Source organism: Monocercomonoides exilis (assembly GCF_001643675.1).
Source record: "Monocercomonoides exilis strain PA203 chromosome Unknown scaffold6-2077815, whole genome shotgun sequence".
Classification (NCBI taxonomy): domain Eukaryota; phylum Preaxostyla; order Oxymonadida; family Polymastigidae; genus Monocercomonoides; species Monocercomonoides exilis.
In genome coordinates, this window is record NW_027150551.1 from 1894687 (window position 1) to 1914383 (window position 19697).

General features: G+C 46.8%; 2 protein-coding genes across 2 annotated transcripts; one reads left to right on the plus strand and one right to left on the minus strand.

The window, feature by feature from the left end:
• The first annotated feature begins 211 nt into the window (after nt 1-211).
• Nucleotides 212-1888, plus strand: MONOS_10993 (Tubulin beta chain). Its single transcript, XM_067863485.1, has 2 exons — nt 212-296; nt 424-1888. The coding sequence occupies exons 1-2, from the start codon at nt 259-261 to the stop codon at nt 1727-1729; spliced, it is 1344 nt and encodes a 447-aa protein (XP_067734044.1). The 5' UTR covers nt 212-258; the 3' UTR covers nt 1730-1888.
• On the minus strand, nt 1829-19671 carry MONOS_10992 (putative inositol 1,4,5-trisphosphate receptor-like protein; the record flags this gene model as incomplete). The annotated part of the gene is made up of 2 exons (XM_067863484.1): nt 1829-12729; nt 12856-19671. 2 exons carry the CDS (start codon nt 19669-19671, stop codon nt 2080-2082), a joined length of 17466 nt encoding a protein of 5821 aa, XP_067734045.1. The 3' UTR covers nt 1829-2079.
• Between the last annotated feature and the right edge of the window lie 26 nt (nt 19672-19697).

Below are 19697 nucleotides of genomic sequence, written 5' to 3' on the forward strand. Positions count from 1 at the left end.
CAAATGAAAAATTCTTATTTTTCATATATTGCCGAGAAACTCGGAATTATCGTTTAGATTATTTCAATATAAAATAATGTGGGACTATATATTCATTAAGTTGTTTCTTTTCTGCGCAATTTTCTTTTGCAAACATATAGAAATCACATTTGTATTAAGAATTCACTTTTTCGAATATTTATCATTATATGGGAAAAGATTATTTTGGAAGTTGGAAACCCAGAAATTTAAAGTTTCAACAGAACAAGATAACAAAAAATGCGTGAAATCGTTCATATCCAAGCAGGTCAGTGCGGGTTTGTAACAAAGAGTTTTGGTTTAATAAGTGTTTTAATGTTGTTCAACTGTTTATAACATGTATTTATAACAAAATATCAAAATAATCGGATGAATTTTTTAAAATGCTCATAATTCAAATTCCAGAAACCAAATTGGTGCTAAATTCTGGGAAGTTATCTCCGATGAACACGGAATTGACCCAACAGGAGCATATCACGGAGAATCTGAATTGCAACTCGAAAGAATCAACGTTTACTACAATGAGGCAACAGGTGGAAAATATGTTCCACGTGCAGTCCTTGTTGACTTGGAACCAGGAACCATGGATTCCGTTCGTGCTGGACCATTCGGACAATTGTTCCGCCCCGACAACTTTGTCTTCGGACAGACAGGAGCAGGTAACAACTGGGCAAAGGGACACTACACAGAGGGAGCTGAATTGATCGACTCCGTTTTGGATGTTGTCCGTAAGGAAGCTGAGGGTTGCGATTGCCTCCAGGGATTCCAATTGTGCCACTCTCTCGGTGGAGGAACTGGATCTGGAATGGGAACTCTTCTGATCTCCAAGATTCGTGAAGAATACCCCGATCGTATGATGTGCACATTCTCAGTTGTGCCATCACCAAAAGTGTCAGATACCGTTGTTGAACCATACAACTGCACATTGTCAACATCTCTGCTTCTTGAAAACACTGATGAAACATTCTGCATTGATAATGAAGCTCTTTATGATATTTGCTTCCGTACCTTGAAATTGACCACACCAACATATGGTGATTTGAACCATCTTGTATCTGTTGTTATGTCAGGAATCACATGCTGCCTCCGCTTCCCAGGTCAGTTGAACTCTGATCTTCGTAAGTTGGCTGTCAACTTGGTTCCATTCCCAAGACTTCACTTCTTCATGGTTGGATTTGCTCCTTTGACTTCCAGAGGATCACAGCAATACCGCGCCTTGTCGGTTCCAGAGCTGACCCAGCAAATGTTCGATGCAAAGAACATGATGGCTGCTTCAGATCCCCGCCACGGCCGCTACTTGACTGCCTCAGCTTTGTTCAGAGGAAGAATGTCAACAAAAGAAGTTGATGAACAAATGCTCAATGTTCAAAACAAGAACTCATCATACTTCATTGAATGGATCCCCAACAACATCAAGTCATCTGTGTGCGATATCCCACCAAAGGGATTGAAAATGGCTGTCTCATTCATTGGAAACTCAACAGCCATCCAGGAATTGTGGAAACGTGTTGCTGAACAATTCACAGCTATGTTCAGAAGAAAGGCCTTCCTCCACTGGTACACAGGAGAAGGTATGGACGAAATGGAATTCACAGAAGCTGAATCCAACATGAGCGATCTTGTATCTGAATACCAACAATACCAGGATGCTACAGCTGATGATGAAGAAGAAGGTGAAGGAGAGATGGAAGGAGAAGGTGAAGCAGTTTAAATGTTATCATGACAATCTTTTTCCTTTTTGTTAAATTAACAAGCAATTTACGTTTTTTGAATAAATATTTTGTATTTTAAGATATTCCTCTTGCACGAGTTTTATCAGATGTAGTTATTTGGTGATTTGGAAAAATAAAAATGGAATTTCATAAAAAAACATAAAAAATAAGAATGATAAATAAAAATGAAAAAAAATTTCAATACGCTCAAAAAAGAAAACCTCTCTCGGTTTCAACATAAAATCATAGATGAAACAAAATTAAGACTTATAAGCTTTTATGAAATCCAAAAAAATCCAAAAATAACAAAACAAAAAGAGACAAAAAAGATAAAAACAATTAGAATAAATTACGTATAGTTAAAATTTTGTTGGGAATCTGAAAGAACAGTTTTAATTCTATCTATCTGATTTCCAAGAATCTCTACTTCTTTCAAAACAGTCTCAAACAACATTTGCTCTTTTCCAGATAAAACAGTTTTTCTGACTTTTCCATTTTGATTCGTTGATGGGTTAATGCCATCTATCAACTTCGAAGAGCTGGCATAGAGCGTTGAATCAAACTTATCTCCCATTTGAAGTTCCTTTGATGTTCCGCTGTCATCGCTTGATGTTGCACTTTGAGAAGATGTATCAGTGTTCGTATTAGTTTTTCCAGATCCATCCAAGTTTATATCAGAAGAAGGCGAAGAAATATCACTCTCCGAGCTCTTCTTATGACCTTCTCCTTCGATTGCAATGACCCTTCCGACTGGATAAAAGCTGGTATCATTCGACAAGATTCTCCCAATCAGCCACAGCTCATCCCCTCCAATGATGTTCAGGCGCTCTCTCACTGCGTCTACTGAAGCCGCTGTTGCACTGTCAATTCCACCCGAAGACTGAAGAACCAGACTACTGGAATCTCCTCCAGCACCAACACTATCCATGCTCATTCCATTGCTTTCATATCCTTTTTTCCCTTTCATTCTCTGCCCCAATTTTTTCTTCTTTTCCTCCTGTTGTTTGGCTTTCCCTCTTTTTCCATATACTTTCTCGTGCAGGTACACATAACATGCAAAATACCTCCACGGATTATGGTTTTCTTTGCGATGCACCGAAAACTCCAGTCCGCGAGACGCAAAACGGTTGGCACTTAAGCCACACGAAAAGCAACGTTCACTCCGAACAATGTTTTCTGCATCGCGTCGGTCGCTCAGCTCGTCGAAGGTGTCAATCATGATACCAGAGATGATGTTCAGCAGCACCACACTCAGAAGGACATAGAAGATAAACAAGTACAGCAGATCAAACAAAGGCTTCAGCGCATTTTCGTGCGAGCCGTCCCATTGGAAGAAGAAGAAACGCTCCTGCATCCACTTCCCTCCCGTTGGTACAGCAGCGAGAAGCGTAAGGAAGCACTCGAATATGTTGTCACACACGATTCCAGCATCTGGATCGTCAGAATAGACAAGAAAGCTTGATCTGAAGAATCGAAGGCCAATGATGGCATACAGATACACTAAGGCAAGAAATAGAAGTGTGGTAAACAAGATCTCAGACATGTTTTTAGTGATTGAGCGGAAAATAAGAGTGATCATTCTTGACTGCGAAAGAAGATCAAAAAGAAGAATCAAAAAGAAGGCAGGTGAGACAATCATGCCAAGCACAGACGATAAGACAAAGAGAACAGAGTAATAAACTTCCCTGTTTGAAAGAATTGACATTAGATAGCATCTTGCGTGGAAGAAGAAAGAAGACGAAGATTGAGTCTTTGCCGACTCTTCCAACACAAGATTGAACGTGGCAGAGGACTGATCGCCTTCTTTGTCTGCGCCTGCAAGAGCATTTTTACTTTCATGGCTGTCTTCATCACTGCTACTGCTACTATCTCCACCACTCCCACTCCCTCCTCCTCCCCCTTTCTGTCCAGAGGCGCTTTCATTCTCCTTTTCGAGGACTCCTTCCCGTTCCATCTTCTTTTTCATCTGCTCCCTTTGCTTCATCCAAAACGACCGCTCAGCTTTTATGTGAAAGTTTAGCATAAATCGACTGATTAATATGAGTCCTGATAGAATTATAAGAATGAAAGCGAACAACATTGTGAACGACTTCGTTGCAGGATTGGAAACATTGTCCCCAGACAGATCACTTTCCTTTTGCAGAATAACAACCAAGTTGAGAATGAGCGAGATAATGTTGAAGACAATTCTCAAAAGAGCATGAAAGAACGGACGAGTGACAATGTAACGGGCACGCTTTAGAGAAGATGTTGCTATCATGTCTTTCTCCGGCTTGGGGGCAATGGCATTCGCAAATGGATTCATCATTTTTGACAGAGTTGAAGAAGTGACAGAAGAAGAAGAGGAAGAGGAAGAAGATAATGATGATGACTCGTTGTGACGTGAAGAAGAGCTGGAAGAACGAGAAGTTGAAGTGGCTGAAGTGGAAGATGAAGTGCCGTGTTGTGTTGACTTTGCATTTGCCTTTTTGTTATCATTTTCATTTTCTTTACTCGCATTTTTTTGTTTCTTCTTCGCTTTTGGCCATTTCGGCTTCATCCAATCTTTCATCCCATGCTTTATTTGCGAGATTTCATACATGTCAGAGCATCTTTGTGTGAATTCACTGAGCTTTCCTTGCAAGTTCGAGTGATCCAGCTCATCCATCACAGTCCTCTTGTCGTCCTCTGTGATTTCCCTGGCGAGCAGCGGGATGGGGAAGAAGAACTGCTGCATCACCTTGTCCCGTACAACTTCCACAGATGTGATTCGAGGAGCAAAATACGGTTCATACACTCCGCTGCACCCAAGCCAGACAGCATCATCTCTGCTGTGCGCGTGCTCCTCCAGCCCAGCTGCGGCAAGCACATCATCTTCTGATCCATCGGAATCTTCGCTTTCATCTTCTGCGTCTCCTTCATTGTAACCACTGTCACTGCTATTCTCTTTCTTTGTTGTATTCTGGTTGTTTTCCTTTGATTTATCCTTATTCTCAACTGTTCCTTTGGTATTGGTTTTGCTCGTTTCCTTCTTTTGTTGATTTCGTTCTTGCGATTTGGCTGATCGTTTTGATTGAGTGGTGCCAGAAGCAGAAGATGAAGAGTTTTCATCCAACTTGAACCTTACAGATTTGTTCACCGGCTTCTTTTTTTCATTTCTTTCTTCCATTTCCTCTTCATCTTCGCTTTCACTTTCGTCGTTTTCGCTGCCTGAATAATCAGGGTTCATTGGCACAACAACAATCAATGAAGGTTGTTGCTTTTCTTTGCTTTTATCTTGTTCTTTTTTGGATTGGCTGTCATCTTCTAATGGCTTTAACTCCTTTTTCGCTTCTTGTATTTCTGTTTTTGGCATGTCAGTTTTCTTCTTCCTTTCAATTTCTTTCATAATTTCCTGATCTCCCAAGTCAATCTTTTCCATCACTCCCCACTCGCCTTGTTTCCCAGTTGAAAAGAAGCCTTGTGTTGTTCGTGTCACTTCCTGGTCTCTGTCACTCAGTTCTCTCAGCAGAATGTAGCATTCGATTCCTTCGTCTCTCAACTGCTCTCTTTCTCCATCGCTGCTGTACAGCGCCATGATGTCTGACCGCAGAATGGCTGTCAGCGCAGTTAGCCGTCGAATAAGCCCTCGTCTCATCGCCGTCGACCGCAGCAAATGCAACGCACGTGCTGCTCCGCTGGGCCCTTCGACCAGAGCACGCGCAAATGTCACCATTGCTGCAGATAACTGCCGCTCTCCCAAAGAAGGAATCCAGTTGCCCAGCACCTCCTGCCCGGACACAAGAAAGTCGCTTGTGGAAGACTTCGGATAGCACTGTGTCTTTTGCGCATACGGATTCCGCACTTTCCAGGCGCGCTGTGTGACATACTCCCAGAAATTGGATAAGGTAGAAAGATGGTCAATGTGGTCAATTCTTTCTTCTCGTTCGCGCGCAAGAAGCGTAAGCCCTTTCTCGTCCATCGGAAGCACAAGAGAAAACAGTGAGTTGATAAGAGCCAGTCCTTCTGCTGAATGTGCGATGATATCTTGATTTGTTTCGTTTGGCCCACGGAGCGTTGAAGCAAGTGTGTGAATGGTGACTGTGATGTGTTGAAGCGTCGTGGCACTAATTTCGGAAGCAGACGAAACAAGTGTCTGTGAAATGGTCAGATGAGAAGGTGAGCAAGATACTTTTGAAGTATTTTTGGCTGACCGAGGATGTATTGAATCAGATGCAGATGAAGAAAGAGACAGCGGAAGTTTGTCTTCAATTAACTGAGTCATTCCAACATCCACTGAAACAATCTGATTGAATGAAGGCAAAGAAGATGAAGAGTATTTCAATTCTTTCTTTTGTCCGAGATTAGCAAAAGAGGACGAGTTTGGAGATCCAGGTGATAAAGACGATGAGCGTGAATGCACAGGAGATTGCGATGGAGTTGAAGAAGGGGAAGAAGAAGAAGAAGAAGGCTGCTTTGTCTGACTTAGTGACAGAAAAGTAGGATTTGAAGTCTCAGGAAGTGAAGGAGGCACCAGTGCACTCAGATACTCAACAATTGCCATGATGATGTCATTGTTGCCTCGTATTGCTGCTTTTGCATCGACGTTGTAGACGCTGTTGCCTCTCAGCACGTCCTGTGCTGCTTTGAAGTGTCCATAGCAAAGCTGCCCAATCAGCACAAGCACTGAATCAATCAGCCGAAAACGGGCAGTCGACGAAGGTGAAGCCTCAGAGAACAAAGAACACGTGAATGAAGACGCGTTAAGCGCCTCAGATGAGTCAGTGCCTGAAAGATAAGGAGAAGTCTGAGCAATCATCGCAGAAGCGATAGGCGAAGAGGCAGCAGCGACTGCTTCGTTCATGCGTCCTTCCACTTCTTTCCACCAGGGATGTGCTTGTGCACGCAACGTTGCTAGTTTGATGATCCCTTCAAATGTTGTGCCAATCGTCTTTCTCATCACTTTCTGCAATCCAACATTGGATGCCATCATATCAATCAGCTTCTTCCTCACCAGCTCGTTTCCACCAACAACCAAAAACAGCAGAATTCGAATAGCCCGAAGCATGTTTTCTTCTGATCCATGATCGATCAGCCCTTCAAATGGACCTTCTTCCACAAAGCAACCTCCTTCTGCCTTCTTTGAATCCCCACCTGCTTCTGTCGATAAAGATGAAGATGACAACCCTTGGCCAGCAATTCCGTTCATAAAGAGGCCAAATCCACCAGTTCCATTTTTGCTCTTCCGTTCGTCTCCCAACAAGACTGCGATTGTGTCTGTGCAGACACCCCAGTCAAATGCAACATGCTGCTTTTTGATGATGTCTGTAAGCGAAGCCAAGCCGATCGTATTCAGCGTTGAATCGACAATAAGTGACGAAGACGGAAGGCTGCTTTCAACAATAGAGGACGAATATGCAGACGCAGCTGAGGCAGACGGTGTCAGTGCCTTCACCAGACTGTCTTCAAGATGCTGCTCCCACGTCTTGTGCAGCAGATCGCTCACAGGCGTCAGTGTCTGGACGAAGAAAAACACAAAGTTCAGAATCAGCCCGCGGACGACGCTGCCCCACAGCTGCTTGGCGTTGAAGTCTCTTTCAACAGCGAGCGAGTCCACCACCACCGACGGGGCAGTCCGAGGTATCACAGAAAAAGTGGCTGTCTGCAGAAGCCCTGTGAGATGCACGGCAGACGGCGAGCTTTGAGAAGAAATAGATGAGAGGCACTGGAAAAAGGAGAGAGAATGGAAGCGAATGCGAGAGGTCAACGAGCGCGCGACAGCAGAACAGAACAAGTTCCACTTTGATTTGAGCATTGACGAGAACAAGACGAAAGCAGGTGGTTTTTCGGCAGAAGGAGAAAAGATGGTTGTGTCCAGCCAGGGTGTGTCGTCAACAGGCTGATGCTGTTTCAGCCCGAGAAAAGAGCTGATTCCGTTCATGTGGGAACAGAACCTCTGAACCACAACAAACAGAAGAGAAGAGATGGGTGCGACTTCTAGCACGCTGTTTGCTTGCTGCAGCTTGCTTTCTGAGTCTGAAGAAGAAGAAGAAGAAGAAAACGACGACGATGATGATGAGAACGATCCGGTAGCTGATTCTGGTGTTGGAGGTGAAGTGACTTTAGAGTCTATGTGCTGCAGCCACTCATTTGGATGCAGGGCAAAGTTCACACACCGAATGAGCTGCTGCTGGATGTGTATCAGAGCAGGTGTGGCATGTTCCAACAGGATTGTCACTTCTCTCAGCTGCGAGTCGCTCAGTCTGAATGGAATGCTCTCAGAAACAGCCGCCGCTGCAGCGCTGGATGAGGCTGCTGCGGAGGCTGGCGTGAGAGAAACAGAAGAGCACAACTTTTGGACGAGTTGGGGAGGTGCTTGTGTGTGGGAGTGAGACAGCGCCTGGTTGTGGTATTGAACGAGTGCTGAACTGTACAGGGGAGAAGAAGAAGGGCAAACATCCACGACGAATTGGATGAAGTGTGTGTTGAAGAAAGTGTTGACGTAATGTGAGAGGGAAGAAAACAGCGAAAAAGTCAGGTTGTTCAGCATCAGCTGAAAGGCGATCATTTGCTGGTTAATCGAAACAGGAGCAGAGCCAGTCGATGAACTTGCTCGAGAACCAGCCACTAATCTACGAAGGATCGAGTTGGATGAAAAAGCATGGGTAGCAGAGTTATTCACAGCATTTGTCAGAGCCAGAGAAGAGGAAGAGGCAGCATTGGAAGTAGATTTAAGCGCCATGTTCATTCGGACGAGGAAGTTGAGGAGCGGAATGATTGTTGTGAAGAAGTTGAGGAGAATTCCAATCTCGTCTGATTCGAGTGTGATGGCACACGCATAGGGAGATGGAGGAGAGGTGAACAGAGTTTCAAGAGGCGATTCTGAAGGCGCTGTGTCGGTAAATGAAGAGCGAGAAGAAGAATCATTCGAAAGACTTTGAGTATTTGTTGGACAATATGGAGTGAGATACACATCATCGAGGAACGAAAGATAGGAAGAAAGAACTTTTATTCTGTTTGTCAGCTTTTGCAGAAGCGTTGTGTCATTTGATTGAACATTTTGAGGCTTTGATGAGCCGATTGCAGGAGTTCTTGAAGAATAAATAGGATAACTGGACGATGAAGATGAAGATGAAGATGAAGATGAAGATGAAGATGAAGGGGACAAATGTCCTTTGCTGCTATGAGCATCGCGTCCAGCAGCGTCATCCTCTGATTCTCTGTCGATCGAAAGCGATTCATCACTTTCATCTTCATCTGTTTCATTGTCCGACTCTTCCTCGCTGTCTGTTTCCTCTTTCTCTTCTTCTTCTTCTTCTTCTTCTTCTTCATTCTCAGCAACATCTCCCAATTGTGCATCAAACACTCCTTCATTCAGCTCATTCTCTGGCTGTCCATCTGAAAGCGCAAACGGCTGTGCACGTCTTCCTTTCACTGATGGAATAACAGGAAGCCCTTTCTCCTTCTTTTTCTGCATCCTTCTTTCCTTTCGGCGACGCTGTTTTTCCTGCTCCTTCTGCAGCATCTTTCTTTTCTTCTCTTCAGCATTCTTCCTCTTCTCTGCCACTTCTTCGTCTGTTGCCACAGCCTTCCTGATGACACTGTTGAGTGTTGTGTCTGACAGCACTGAGCTAACCTTTGCCAACGGGACAGATAGTCTGCAGAACTGCTGAGCCGACCGAGAAAGACCGCCGGCACATGCAGAGCGTAAAAGAGACAAGATGGAAAGATGGAATGAAAGAGACGAGAAGAAAGAGGGAGAAGGCGTGAAAAAGCGGAGGAAAGATGTTGGGCTGAAGAGAGAGTTGCTCGTGGAAGCCTTTGATGATATTGAGTGTGTGCTCAGAGTTGACTGAGAAGGTGAGTGTGCCACGTTGTTTTGCTGTTTGAAAGGAGACAGAAATGAAAGAGGTGTCTGCAAAGGTCTCTTTTGCTGGTTATTCATCTGGTTCTGCCGAGTGAAATCAAGTCTGCTTGGAGTGGACGATCTCGGCATCTGATTTTGTGAAAGTGCTTTTGTGTCAGTTGAAACAGCCGAACGAGGCAAGCTTGAAACTGATCCTCTTCTCATCGACGCATTTCCCATTCCTGGCGATTCAGCTGTTTTCACGTCAGTCACACTGACAGCTGACAATTGAGCAGCCAGATCTTCTCTGCTCTTTTTGGCAGACACCACACCGCTGGATATGAACGACGACGAAAATGCATCGATGATTGGCCGGCCAGCCTCAGACCGCAGAAACGCCACAAGAACAAGCTGTGCTTCAAGATTAGGTGTTTTGCGGTTGTATGCGAGAGACGCTAGAACATCGCTGACGATGCAGACAGGATGCTCATTTGTGAATGATGCAGACGAAAGCGCCTGATTTTGAGAATGTGATGCTGCTGATCGGGCGGAAGGGCTCATTGAACCAGAGCTGTTTGGCTTGCCCATCGGAGACAAAGAACGATTGTGAGGCAATTTTGATGGAGTGGACTGTGTCGTGCTGTCATCGATCTGCTCTTGTCTTTGATAGAACTCTTTCTCCATCTGTTTTGCTTTCTGAATGTCCAGTTTCCTCTTGCTGTGTTCTCGCGAAAGCTGCAGTTCGAAGCCAAATTTCAGCAAACAACAGGCAAATTTGACCGTTAGCAGTTTTTCGTTGCTCTTTCCAGTTTTTGAGCCAGACGAAAAAGTTTGCGATGCATCACCAGTTGAATTAGAAATTGCCTGTATTGCTCGGTGGATAAGCTGAATCAGCCTCGGAATCTGCACTTTGTGGAAAGACAGCACGAGCAGCAAGGGAATAGTCGATGCCAAGTCAATTGCATTCATCGGAGGCTCAGAAGCCGAAAGGAGGAGAGAGACACACAGGCGGAGGAGAGAGTTGACTGGAGATGTTTCAGCCACAGTGCCTGCGCTGCTCATCGCCAATGCAGGCCGATCCTTCGAGCCAGTTGCAGAGATGGCTGAGGCAATAGCTGCATCTCGTGCCTGTTCAATTCGCTCTTCCACTTCGCTGTACAAAATAAGCGACTGAGACGTGGCAAGCGCTGCAGCGATCTTCTGCTGGCTGCTGCTGCTGTTGTTGGAGTCTGCTTTGAGGGCATCCCAAATGCTGAGCAAAGGCAGCAGCTCAGCTGGGATGCAGAAGCGGACGATAGAAGACACAATTGCAATACCGTCCAAAGAGAAGAACAGGTGCTGCAATGCCAGGCAGGGCGGTGTTTGTGGATGGGGCAGGTCTTCAAAGGGACAAGGATACGACGCAAGCTGTGCAATCTGGTTGATGAGCGTTGACACAATCTCATACGGCTGCTGCATTCTCATATGAAGCGATATCTCAGAACGAGTGAAGAGAGTCCCAGCAAGCTGAGCAACTGCAGGCGGAAGAGGCGCATCGTGGATGGCAAAGAGCATCAGTGCAAGCAAACGGAAGATGTCGTTCAAGCAGACTGACAAGCGCAGTGCATCGACTTTGAATCCGCCTTCGAAAACAGAATGTGCCCATGACGGGAGTGTTGACAAACTTGCTGTTGACAGTGCAGACGATTGAATATTCGATGAAGACGAAAGAGAAGACTGCGACGAGCGAAATTGCGCATTTGAGCTAACAGGAGACGAAGCACTGACAAGAAGAGGAGAACTGTATGTCCTTCGAATGAATGCCCACTCGTCTTCCGCAGCGTGGATGGCGTCTGCTGTCCACAGAAGCAGCGTTCCGAGTGTTTTTATGCGCTGCTGTGTGCGATTGATGCTTGTCGGTACGTCAGCCGAGTGGCTCATGATTGAAGAGGCACCGCTGTCATGTGAAGCAGCAGAGGCAGATGCAGAAGAGGCAGAGCCAACAGACATCCCACTCGCCATCGATGCTCCAACACTGCCTGATGCTGCAGCGGCAGCTGCTGCTTCGTCGATGATGAGCGGATCTGCCATGTGCCATTCTACGCCTGCCATTGCACTGACTGTTCGGAAGAGAGAAGAATGCTCACGTGACAGGAGCATAACTGAGTGTGTGTGAAGGAGCGGGTGGGCGTTTGAAGACAGAAGCTCTTTAGCTGGCTTCATTGTGCCTCCAAACATGACTGTCGGTGAAAGAGTTTCCAGTGCTCGAATGATCCCTCCTTTCAGATTCTGTTGGTACACACATTCAGCCGGATTCCCCGTCCCATTCAATAAGGACTGGTCCTGCTGTGCATTTTCTTTCCCTGCATTTCTCCCTCCTCTTGTTTTCCCCTTTTCTTTGTCCTTCTGCGTCTGCCACTCGCTGTCGATGCCCACAAACAGCTTGTGCAGCACAGACACTCTCATGTGCAGTAGCTCATCGTCAACTGCCTCCAGCAATGAAAACAGAATGTGCTGTGTGTGGAGCAGCAGGCGGTGGAGAAACAAAGTGGATGAACGTTGGATGAACGGACGCGCAACAGGAAGCACAGAAGTCTCTACAAATGTTGCAATAAGCACTGATTTTTCTTGTGTCGGGTTGCACAAAACAGAAACAGAACCATCACCATACGCCACGTCAGAGAAATTTGACTGGTCGTGTTTGTTCAAAGAGTCTCTTTGCAGCTGGTTGAAAGAGGCAGGCACAACAGCCATCTCTTCGTCATTGTTGCCGTTGCGAACAGTGGCAACTGCATCGCTGTCGTTAAAGTCGTCGTTGAGTGTGTCTGTGAAGAAGAACGGCTCGTAGTCCATCTCCCACTCGGGGTCTCTCTGCTGACTGTCTGGCTCCATCGCCAGCTTGCGTTTTCTGACTTCTTCTTCATAGTCAAATAGCTTTCCTGTCAGCATTTCCTCTTCTTCGTCGCTTTCGTCGCTGTCCTGTTCTTTCCCGTCGAATTTCCCAAGCTCCGATTTGTCTTTGCCTTTCCCTTTCCCTTTCTTCTCAACTGTCTTCTTCGTCTTCTTCATAATCTTCACTTCCTGCATCTTTCTTTCCATCTCTCTCTTCAGAATTCTCCCCTCTGTTGCAGACTTCCAGCTCTGTGTTGAGGCAAACTCCTTCACAGCAACAAGTGTTGCCCGCAGCGTCTCAAAGGAGATGTCCATCAGACATAGCTGGTTCGTTCGGAGCAAATAGACGACGAAGAGTGCTGCCTGGATGAGGAAGAAGAGGTTGTCTGAAGGGATTTGGGTGGATGTGGCTGAGTCTGAAGGGGAGAAAGAGGCAGCGTGTTCGCAAACTGTCATAATTGACTCACACAGCGCAGACACAAAAGCAGACGCAGCAGATGAGGCTGACTTCGGAATGGCAGTGGCTGGAGTGTAGTTGGAGATGAGGGAATAAGGAAAGCATTCAAGATTTGAGGAGGTGGCACTCACACCTGATTGAGATATGGAAGAAGAAGAGGAAGAAGATGAAGAGTGTATTGCAGAAGCAGACAAAGATGCAGAGCTTCCCCACAAAGACGCCGAAGACGATCCCATTGCAGAGGAAAGGCTCTGACTCGTCGACTTCACAATGAGCGATGTTTCATTCGGCTCAAAAAGCAGATGGTTCGGCTGCCCTTTCACTGATCGCTTTTCTCTTCCCTTCACAAGCAGCATCCATCTTCTCTCTGAGTTCTCTTGTGCCTCCTGCATGGCAGGCTTCTCAGCCACTGCATTCTCATCCACCATGTTCCAAATGCTCCTTTTCCCGTCTCCTTTCCCTTTCGCCCCGTTCTGCGCTCCAATCGCTGCTGCCATCGCAGCAAGCGCTGCAGCTGCAGACGACGCAGACGATGTTCGTAGCGGATCTCCCCAACTGCCAGGCGAAAAATACAACAGACGGCTGAGCATCAGCAGACGTGTGCGGATGGCTAGTGGAGCGCCAGCTGTTGCGCGGAGACGAGAAAGAGAGGAAGAGGAAGAAGAGGAAGAAGAGGATGAGGAAGAAGACTGTTGGAGAGGGGTGTATGCATTCAGAGAGGCAGAGGTGACTGAGATGCAGTGCTGCAAGAGCGGGAGAGGGAAAAGAGAGCGCAGAAGATGAAGAACGCCTGGCCTCTGTGAATGAGCAAGGGCGATGTAGAACGAGAGGAACGAGAGAGTCAGCGTGTGGAACTGTTTTGCGCGGTGGACGGGGACAGATGGGATGATCACTTCAGAAGAAGAGGAGCCGTCGCGCATCGACTGACCGCGTGTGGAGGAAGAGGAAAGGGCTGCCTGCTGCTTCACCAGCGCCAGCGGGGCAAAGACGTATCGGAGCTCTTCGACTTTTCCGGTGTGGAGTTGGAAGTGCGGAAGAAGGAAAGGAGAAGACAGGAGTGTTTGAGTGAATACATCGATAGGGTGCGAAAGGGATGTTGATAAACGAGATGATGAGTCTTTGCTTTCCTTTCCTGAAGAGGAAGAACTCGAAGAAGAAGAACTTGATGATGATGACGAAGACGACGATGAAGTAGAAGAAGAGGAAGAAGAGGAAGATGTTGAAGAAGCAGAGGAATTCGTGTTAGTCAATGCCGATCCAGCCGTTTGGTCATTTCCATTCCGTGTGGAGTGCCAAAACAGCGCGGATGGAGAAGAAACAGGCGAAAGTGCCAATATTCTTCCTGTTTTCTCTTCGGTGGCTAAGAAAGGAGAGTCTGCATCAGCCGGAGTGGGTGCGTCGTTGAAGAGGAAAGGGTCCTTTCCGAACTCGATTGGGTTGCTGGAGACGAGCGGGACAGCATTTGTGAGCAGATGCATCTCGTCAAAGGAGTCGAAGTTGGATGGCACAATGCAGAGGGTGGGGGGAAGGAGCAGACAGGAAGGTGTTCTTGAGGAATGAGAGGGGTTTGTGCGTGGATGGGAAGAATCGAATGACGTGGAAGAATTAGAAGAGGAATCAGATATGTCATCAGGCGAGGCAAAAGAAGGCGCAGCGAGAACAGCCTGCACAGCGTTGTATGAGAGAGGGTTGTGGACGATCCGCTTGGAGGAGCAGATGGCAGTGAACAGCGTCAGAAACTTTCGTGAGATGCTTGTGGAGACAATACGGCTCATTCCTGATGAATCCCCATCATACAGCGAGGCAGCAGACGAAGGAGGAGGAAGGGCAGCAGAAGAGCCTGATGATGATGCTGCTGCAGAGGCGCCTGCCTGTGCTTCAACCAGCCGCTTCATCTCCACCTCGTCTGCTTTCACGTCAAACTCCGCGATTTTCATCCAGGCAGACATCAGAGACACGGGGACAGCAGCAAAGCGGAGTGAAGGAGGAGCAGAAGAGAGAAGAGAGATAAACAAGTCGACGGCAGTGGGCATCAGCGGGGGAAGACAAGGAAGGAGGTTGAGGAGATATCGCTTGGCCTCAGCAATCAAAGGCGTGTGGGCAGATATCTGCGACAGTTGGCGGATGAGGAGGAGTTTCGTCTCTTCTGCTTTGATGGTGCAGCGCCAGAGCCACATTGAGAAGGGGATGAGGGTGGAAGATGCTTTGAGGGAGCCGAAGGTCAGCCGGGTGAGCAGGCGGAGTGACTGGAGGAAAGAGAGATAGGCAGACGGGAAGAGAGAAGGGAAAGAGAGGAGAAGAGGGGAAAGCGTGGCGGAGACTGAAGACGAGGACAAAGACGGCATCAGCTGGGCAGCTGAGACAGAGTCCACAGCAGAAGCAGCAGAAGAAGCAGTGGTTGAGGAGGAAGAGGCGAAGAATGCGGAGAAAAGGGCAAAGAGATCGTCGATGCAGAGCAGCACGTGAAGTGGAGTGTGCTGGCAGAGGAGCGTCTCCTGCAGCACAGCCAGCGGATGAGGTGAAATCTGATGGGAAAAGACGTGTGTGGTTGATGGAAGGGGAATGGGGGTGAAGATGGGTCTTCGCATCGGCTGTTGAGCAGAGCGAAGAGAAGCGCTGAGTTTTGTGCGTGTCTTCACATCACTCGAAATGCCAGAGAAAGAATCATCGTCTGTGTTGTTATCATCATCGTCATCGTCATATTCATATTCATCACTGTCTGTCTCGAAGCTGTCTACTTCTCCGTCTTCGATGCCGCTCCTCTCGTTCTGCTCTTTCCTCAGCTGCATCCGCTGTGACTGCACCACTCCAGACACGACTCTTGCTGTGGATGCTTCAGCAGCCATCTGCTGCTTCCTGAACTGCTCCATCAGCCTCTGGTGCTTCTCCCGCTCAAAGCGATTGATCTCACTCAGACACATCGACAGGCTCTGGTCCAGCCGCGCTGTTGTCTGGGCGACTTTCTCTTTCTCGCCTGTCACGTCTTCAAGCGCAGCTGCCTCTTCTTTGTTCAGAACAGACGAAGAAGAGGAAGCAGAAGAAGATGGAGATAAAGAGGAAGAGGAGGAGGAAGAAGATGAAGAAGAGGAAGAGGAATTAGAAGAAGAAGCAGACTCAGCCAAGACTGATGCTGTGTTTGCGACCTCCTTCTTTGCCAATGTGATGGCAGCAGATGTGACCATTGCTGCCTGCTGTGTGCGCGTCTGCATAATCTTCTGTGCAGCACAAGTAATCTTCCCTTCGTTTCCCGTCTGAACATCAAGAAACTTCATCAGAACCGAAAGCGACTCGAAGAACTTTGGGAAAGAGGAAAGAGAATGGAAAGCTCCTCCGTCTGCACCGACGGCTGCGTTTTTGCGGTGAAGGGAAGCGAGGGAAGAGACAGAGGAGTGAGTCTCGTAGAGAAGAGAGAGGTATTCTTCAGTCAGAATCGTCGCCTCGAAGAACGTCGATGCTGAAGAAGAGGCTGAAAGAGAGGGAAGACGGCAGTAAGTGGACACAGCAGCAACAGCAGAGGAAGAAGAAGAAGAAGAAGAAAAGGAAGAAGAAGAAAACGAGGCAGCGTTCTGATTTGAAAGGCAGAGCATCCCGTTTGTGATTGGGGGAGGGTCGAAGACAGGAGGAGAGGAAGACAAAAAGAGAGAGAGTTGTGTCAGTTCTCTGACAGATGACTCCAATGAAGTGGCTGTCTGTTGTGAAGGAGGCAGCGATTGGAGAGAAAGAGCTGCAGCATTCCGAGCAGAAGATGCAAAGAGATAAGGAAAGAGCTCCTGGAAGATGGTTGACTGGGGTGTGGTCAATGTGCTTACTTTAGTCACTCTGCCTGGATGCAACGATTCCTCTACTATCTTCTTCTGCTTTTCTTCGATTTGCAGCTCGTCAAAATCGTCGAATTCTTCGTCCAAGTCAAATTCATCGTCGCTGCTGTCGCCGCTTTCCTTGCTGTTCTTCTCTCCCCTGAACAGTCGCGCCAGCTTATGCTTCAGCTTCGGCTCCGACAGAATCGTCCCCATCACACTTGCTCGTTCGCAGTGGTGCAGGATTTCCTCAGAAAGCTTTGTAACATCTGCAAATGATACACACAGATGGCTTTTACCTCTGATGTCGCTGTAGTGGAGTGTCATAACTGCTTTGTCGCTTCCATTTCCATCGCCTTGAGAAGCACTGGTGAATTCTCCTCCTTCTCTTCCTTTTGAACTTAGACGATTCGAAAGGGTTGTTTGACGTTGTGCTGATGATGATGATGAATTGTATCCATTCAAAGTTGAGTTGTTTAGCTGTGCAGTTGAAGAAGCAGAAGGCGATGAAGAAGAAGTTGTTGAGAAAGAAGCATTCGACGGCAGTTTCAACAGCTCCACAGAAAGAAGATTGCTGAAAGGCATCTTCTGTCTTTCTGGAACATCATCCTGAACAGAATCCTGCTGTTCATTTTGCCTGCCTTCATCAACATCATTGGCTGATGCTGATGCTGCTGCTGCTGTTGTTGAAGCAGAAGGTGATAATCTGCGCTTCCTCGAAAGCAGCTCTGATGCTCCTGATGACAGAGAAGATGAAGAAGATGATGATGATGACTTGTTATCAGACATCGATGACATCATTGCTGCTGTCACTCCGCCAGATGGTGTGTTGATTGTGATGCTGCCGATTGGCCTCTCCAAATGCAGTCTCTTTCGAATCCACAGCGAGGGCTCTCCCTTCCTCACCCGCCACTCGCGCTCCATCGAGCAGACACGAGGTGTTGTGTGTAGAAAGCGAGAGAGAGAGAACGGGGTTGATAAGTTTGCCACAGACAGCATGGTGTCTGTGCAGAGATGTGTGAGTGTCAGTATGACTGACTGCGGGACAGGCATCCCGGGGGCAAAGGGCGGTGGGAGGGTGACGCGGAAGAGCGTGTTGAAATACAACGTACGCTGCAGCTTCCGCGGGTCGCCCAGCGCCACAACACTTTGCGTGGAGGATGAGCGCTGCGAAAGAATGTCTGTCAGAATCTTGCTCTTGAGTGTTGAGTTGCTGCGCATCTGGGATTTTGACGAAGAGGAATTCGATTGTTCGTTTCTGGATGAAGAAGAAGAGGAAGAAGAAGATGATGATGATGATGATGATGATGAAACATCTTTTGGAGTCTTTCTGTCTGGAGAGTTCATGTAGAAAGGCAGCGTGCTGCAGACAGACGAAGAAAGCGAGAGATGAAGAAAAGGCGAAGCAAACGAAAACTTCAGCGGAGGAATGTAAAACGGAACTTTGACAAGGTCTTCCTCAGAGTTGGAGGCTGACTCACTGGAACTTGACTGTTTCTGTGTAATTGCCAATTCGCCTTCTCTTTTTTTGTCCTTTTTGTCGCCTTTCTTTTTCCCGTCATTTCCAATCTTCAGCGCAGCCTCTTTCGCAATCCGCTCGGCAAGTTGTGTTTCTTCCAGCGTCTTTCGGCAGAGCTGGCTAACACTGAAGGCAATTAGTGGAGTGAGGGCATCGACATCCGTGCAGCACAGACAATCTCCGCTCAGAAGATGGCGCAGAACAACCACATCTCCATTGCACAAAAGCGGCTTTGCTTTTGAAGGATACGAAATGGTTGGGAGCTTCGCTGCAGGTGCCTGTTTGCCTGCAGGTCCCTCCTTAGCAGTTTTGTTGCTGTTTTCTATTTTCCTCTTTTGCTTCTTCCAAGGCTCAGTCTTTGAGAGGGGCAATAATGCAGGGTCAGTCATCATAAGCTGCAGGTCGTTTGGCGACACAATCTCAATCTCGAATGCGTCTTCCAAGTCGATCGTCGAAGGAGATACAGCAAGTGCACCTTTGCCACATGCTGAATCCATGCTGGCACCGTACGAGGATAAAAGAGAGGAGGCGCATGCGGCAGATGGGAAAAGCTCATTTTGCGTGACTGAGTCGTGTGAATGAGTGCAAAAGGTCATGTAATCGTACTTTGTTGGCTGCACAGCATCCAGCACTCGAGGACCGATAGAGGCATTGAGCCCCGCAAGCTGCGGAGATGCAGATTGCTGGAGGATATTTGCTTGCTCTCCTCTCCCTCGTGCTAGAATGTCAGCCACTTCTAGTAAATACGGTGCTTGATGTGTTTTTTGCTGCATTAAACCAATAGGAGCAACGTCATGTGCTTCGTGGCGACAGCTAAGACGAACAACTGTTCTATCTTTTAAATAAGGCGCAGAAGATGTTATGGAAAGAGAGGATATTCCATTTGATTCAGATTGAGGTGCAATTATCACTGTCCATTTCTGTGGAGGAAGTGAAACAGATGGAGAAATTGTATGAGGTAAAGATGAACAAAGATCGTTTTTTCGAATTCTTTCTTGATGCTGCTTATTGAAGTGAGCAAGGTTCAATGTAAATCCTGTTGTTGGATGAAATAGATTCAAAGCATCGAAATTTCTGAGGTATTCACTCTTTGAAGATTTTTCATCAGCAGAATCCTTTGGTTTTGTCACAATCCATCGACATGCATTTTCATTATCACTAACTTTTTTGCATAGAAACGGAACAAGTTCTCCGCTTTCCGTGTTAAATACATCCGCACTTGCTGATAAATAAAGTTTGCTCACAAAATTTTGGAGATAAACGATGTGACCGTATTGAACTAAATTAGAAGACATGGAATCATTGCCTTTGCTAACTAAAGATATTATCCAAGAGTTATATAACGCTTCAATTTTGGAATCTTTATCTGTCTTATTTGATTGAATCGCCACATCAGCGAGTCCCCTGAAGCCATTCAGCCTTCCTACAAATTTGGGTCCATTAATTTCTGTTTGAAGAAGAATGACAGAAGGAGATGATATGCACGATTGCATTCAAAAACTGCGCAAATCTCTTTTTC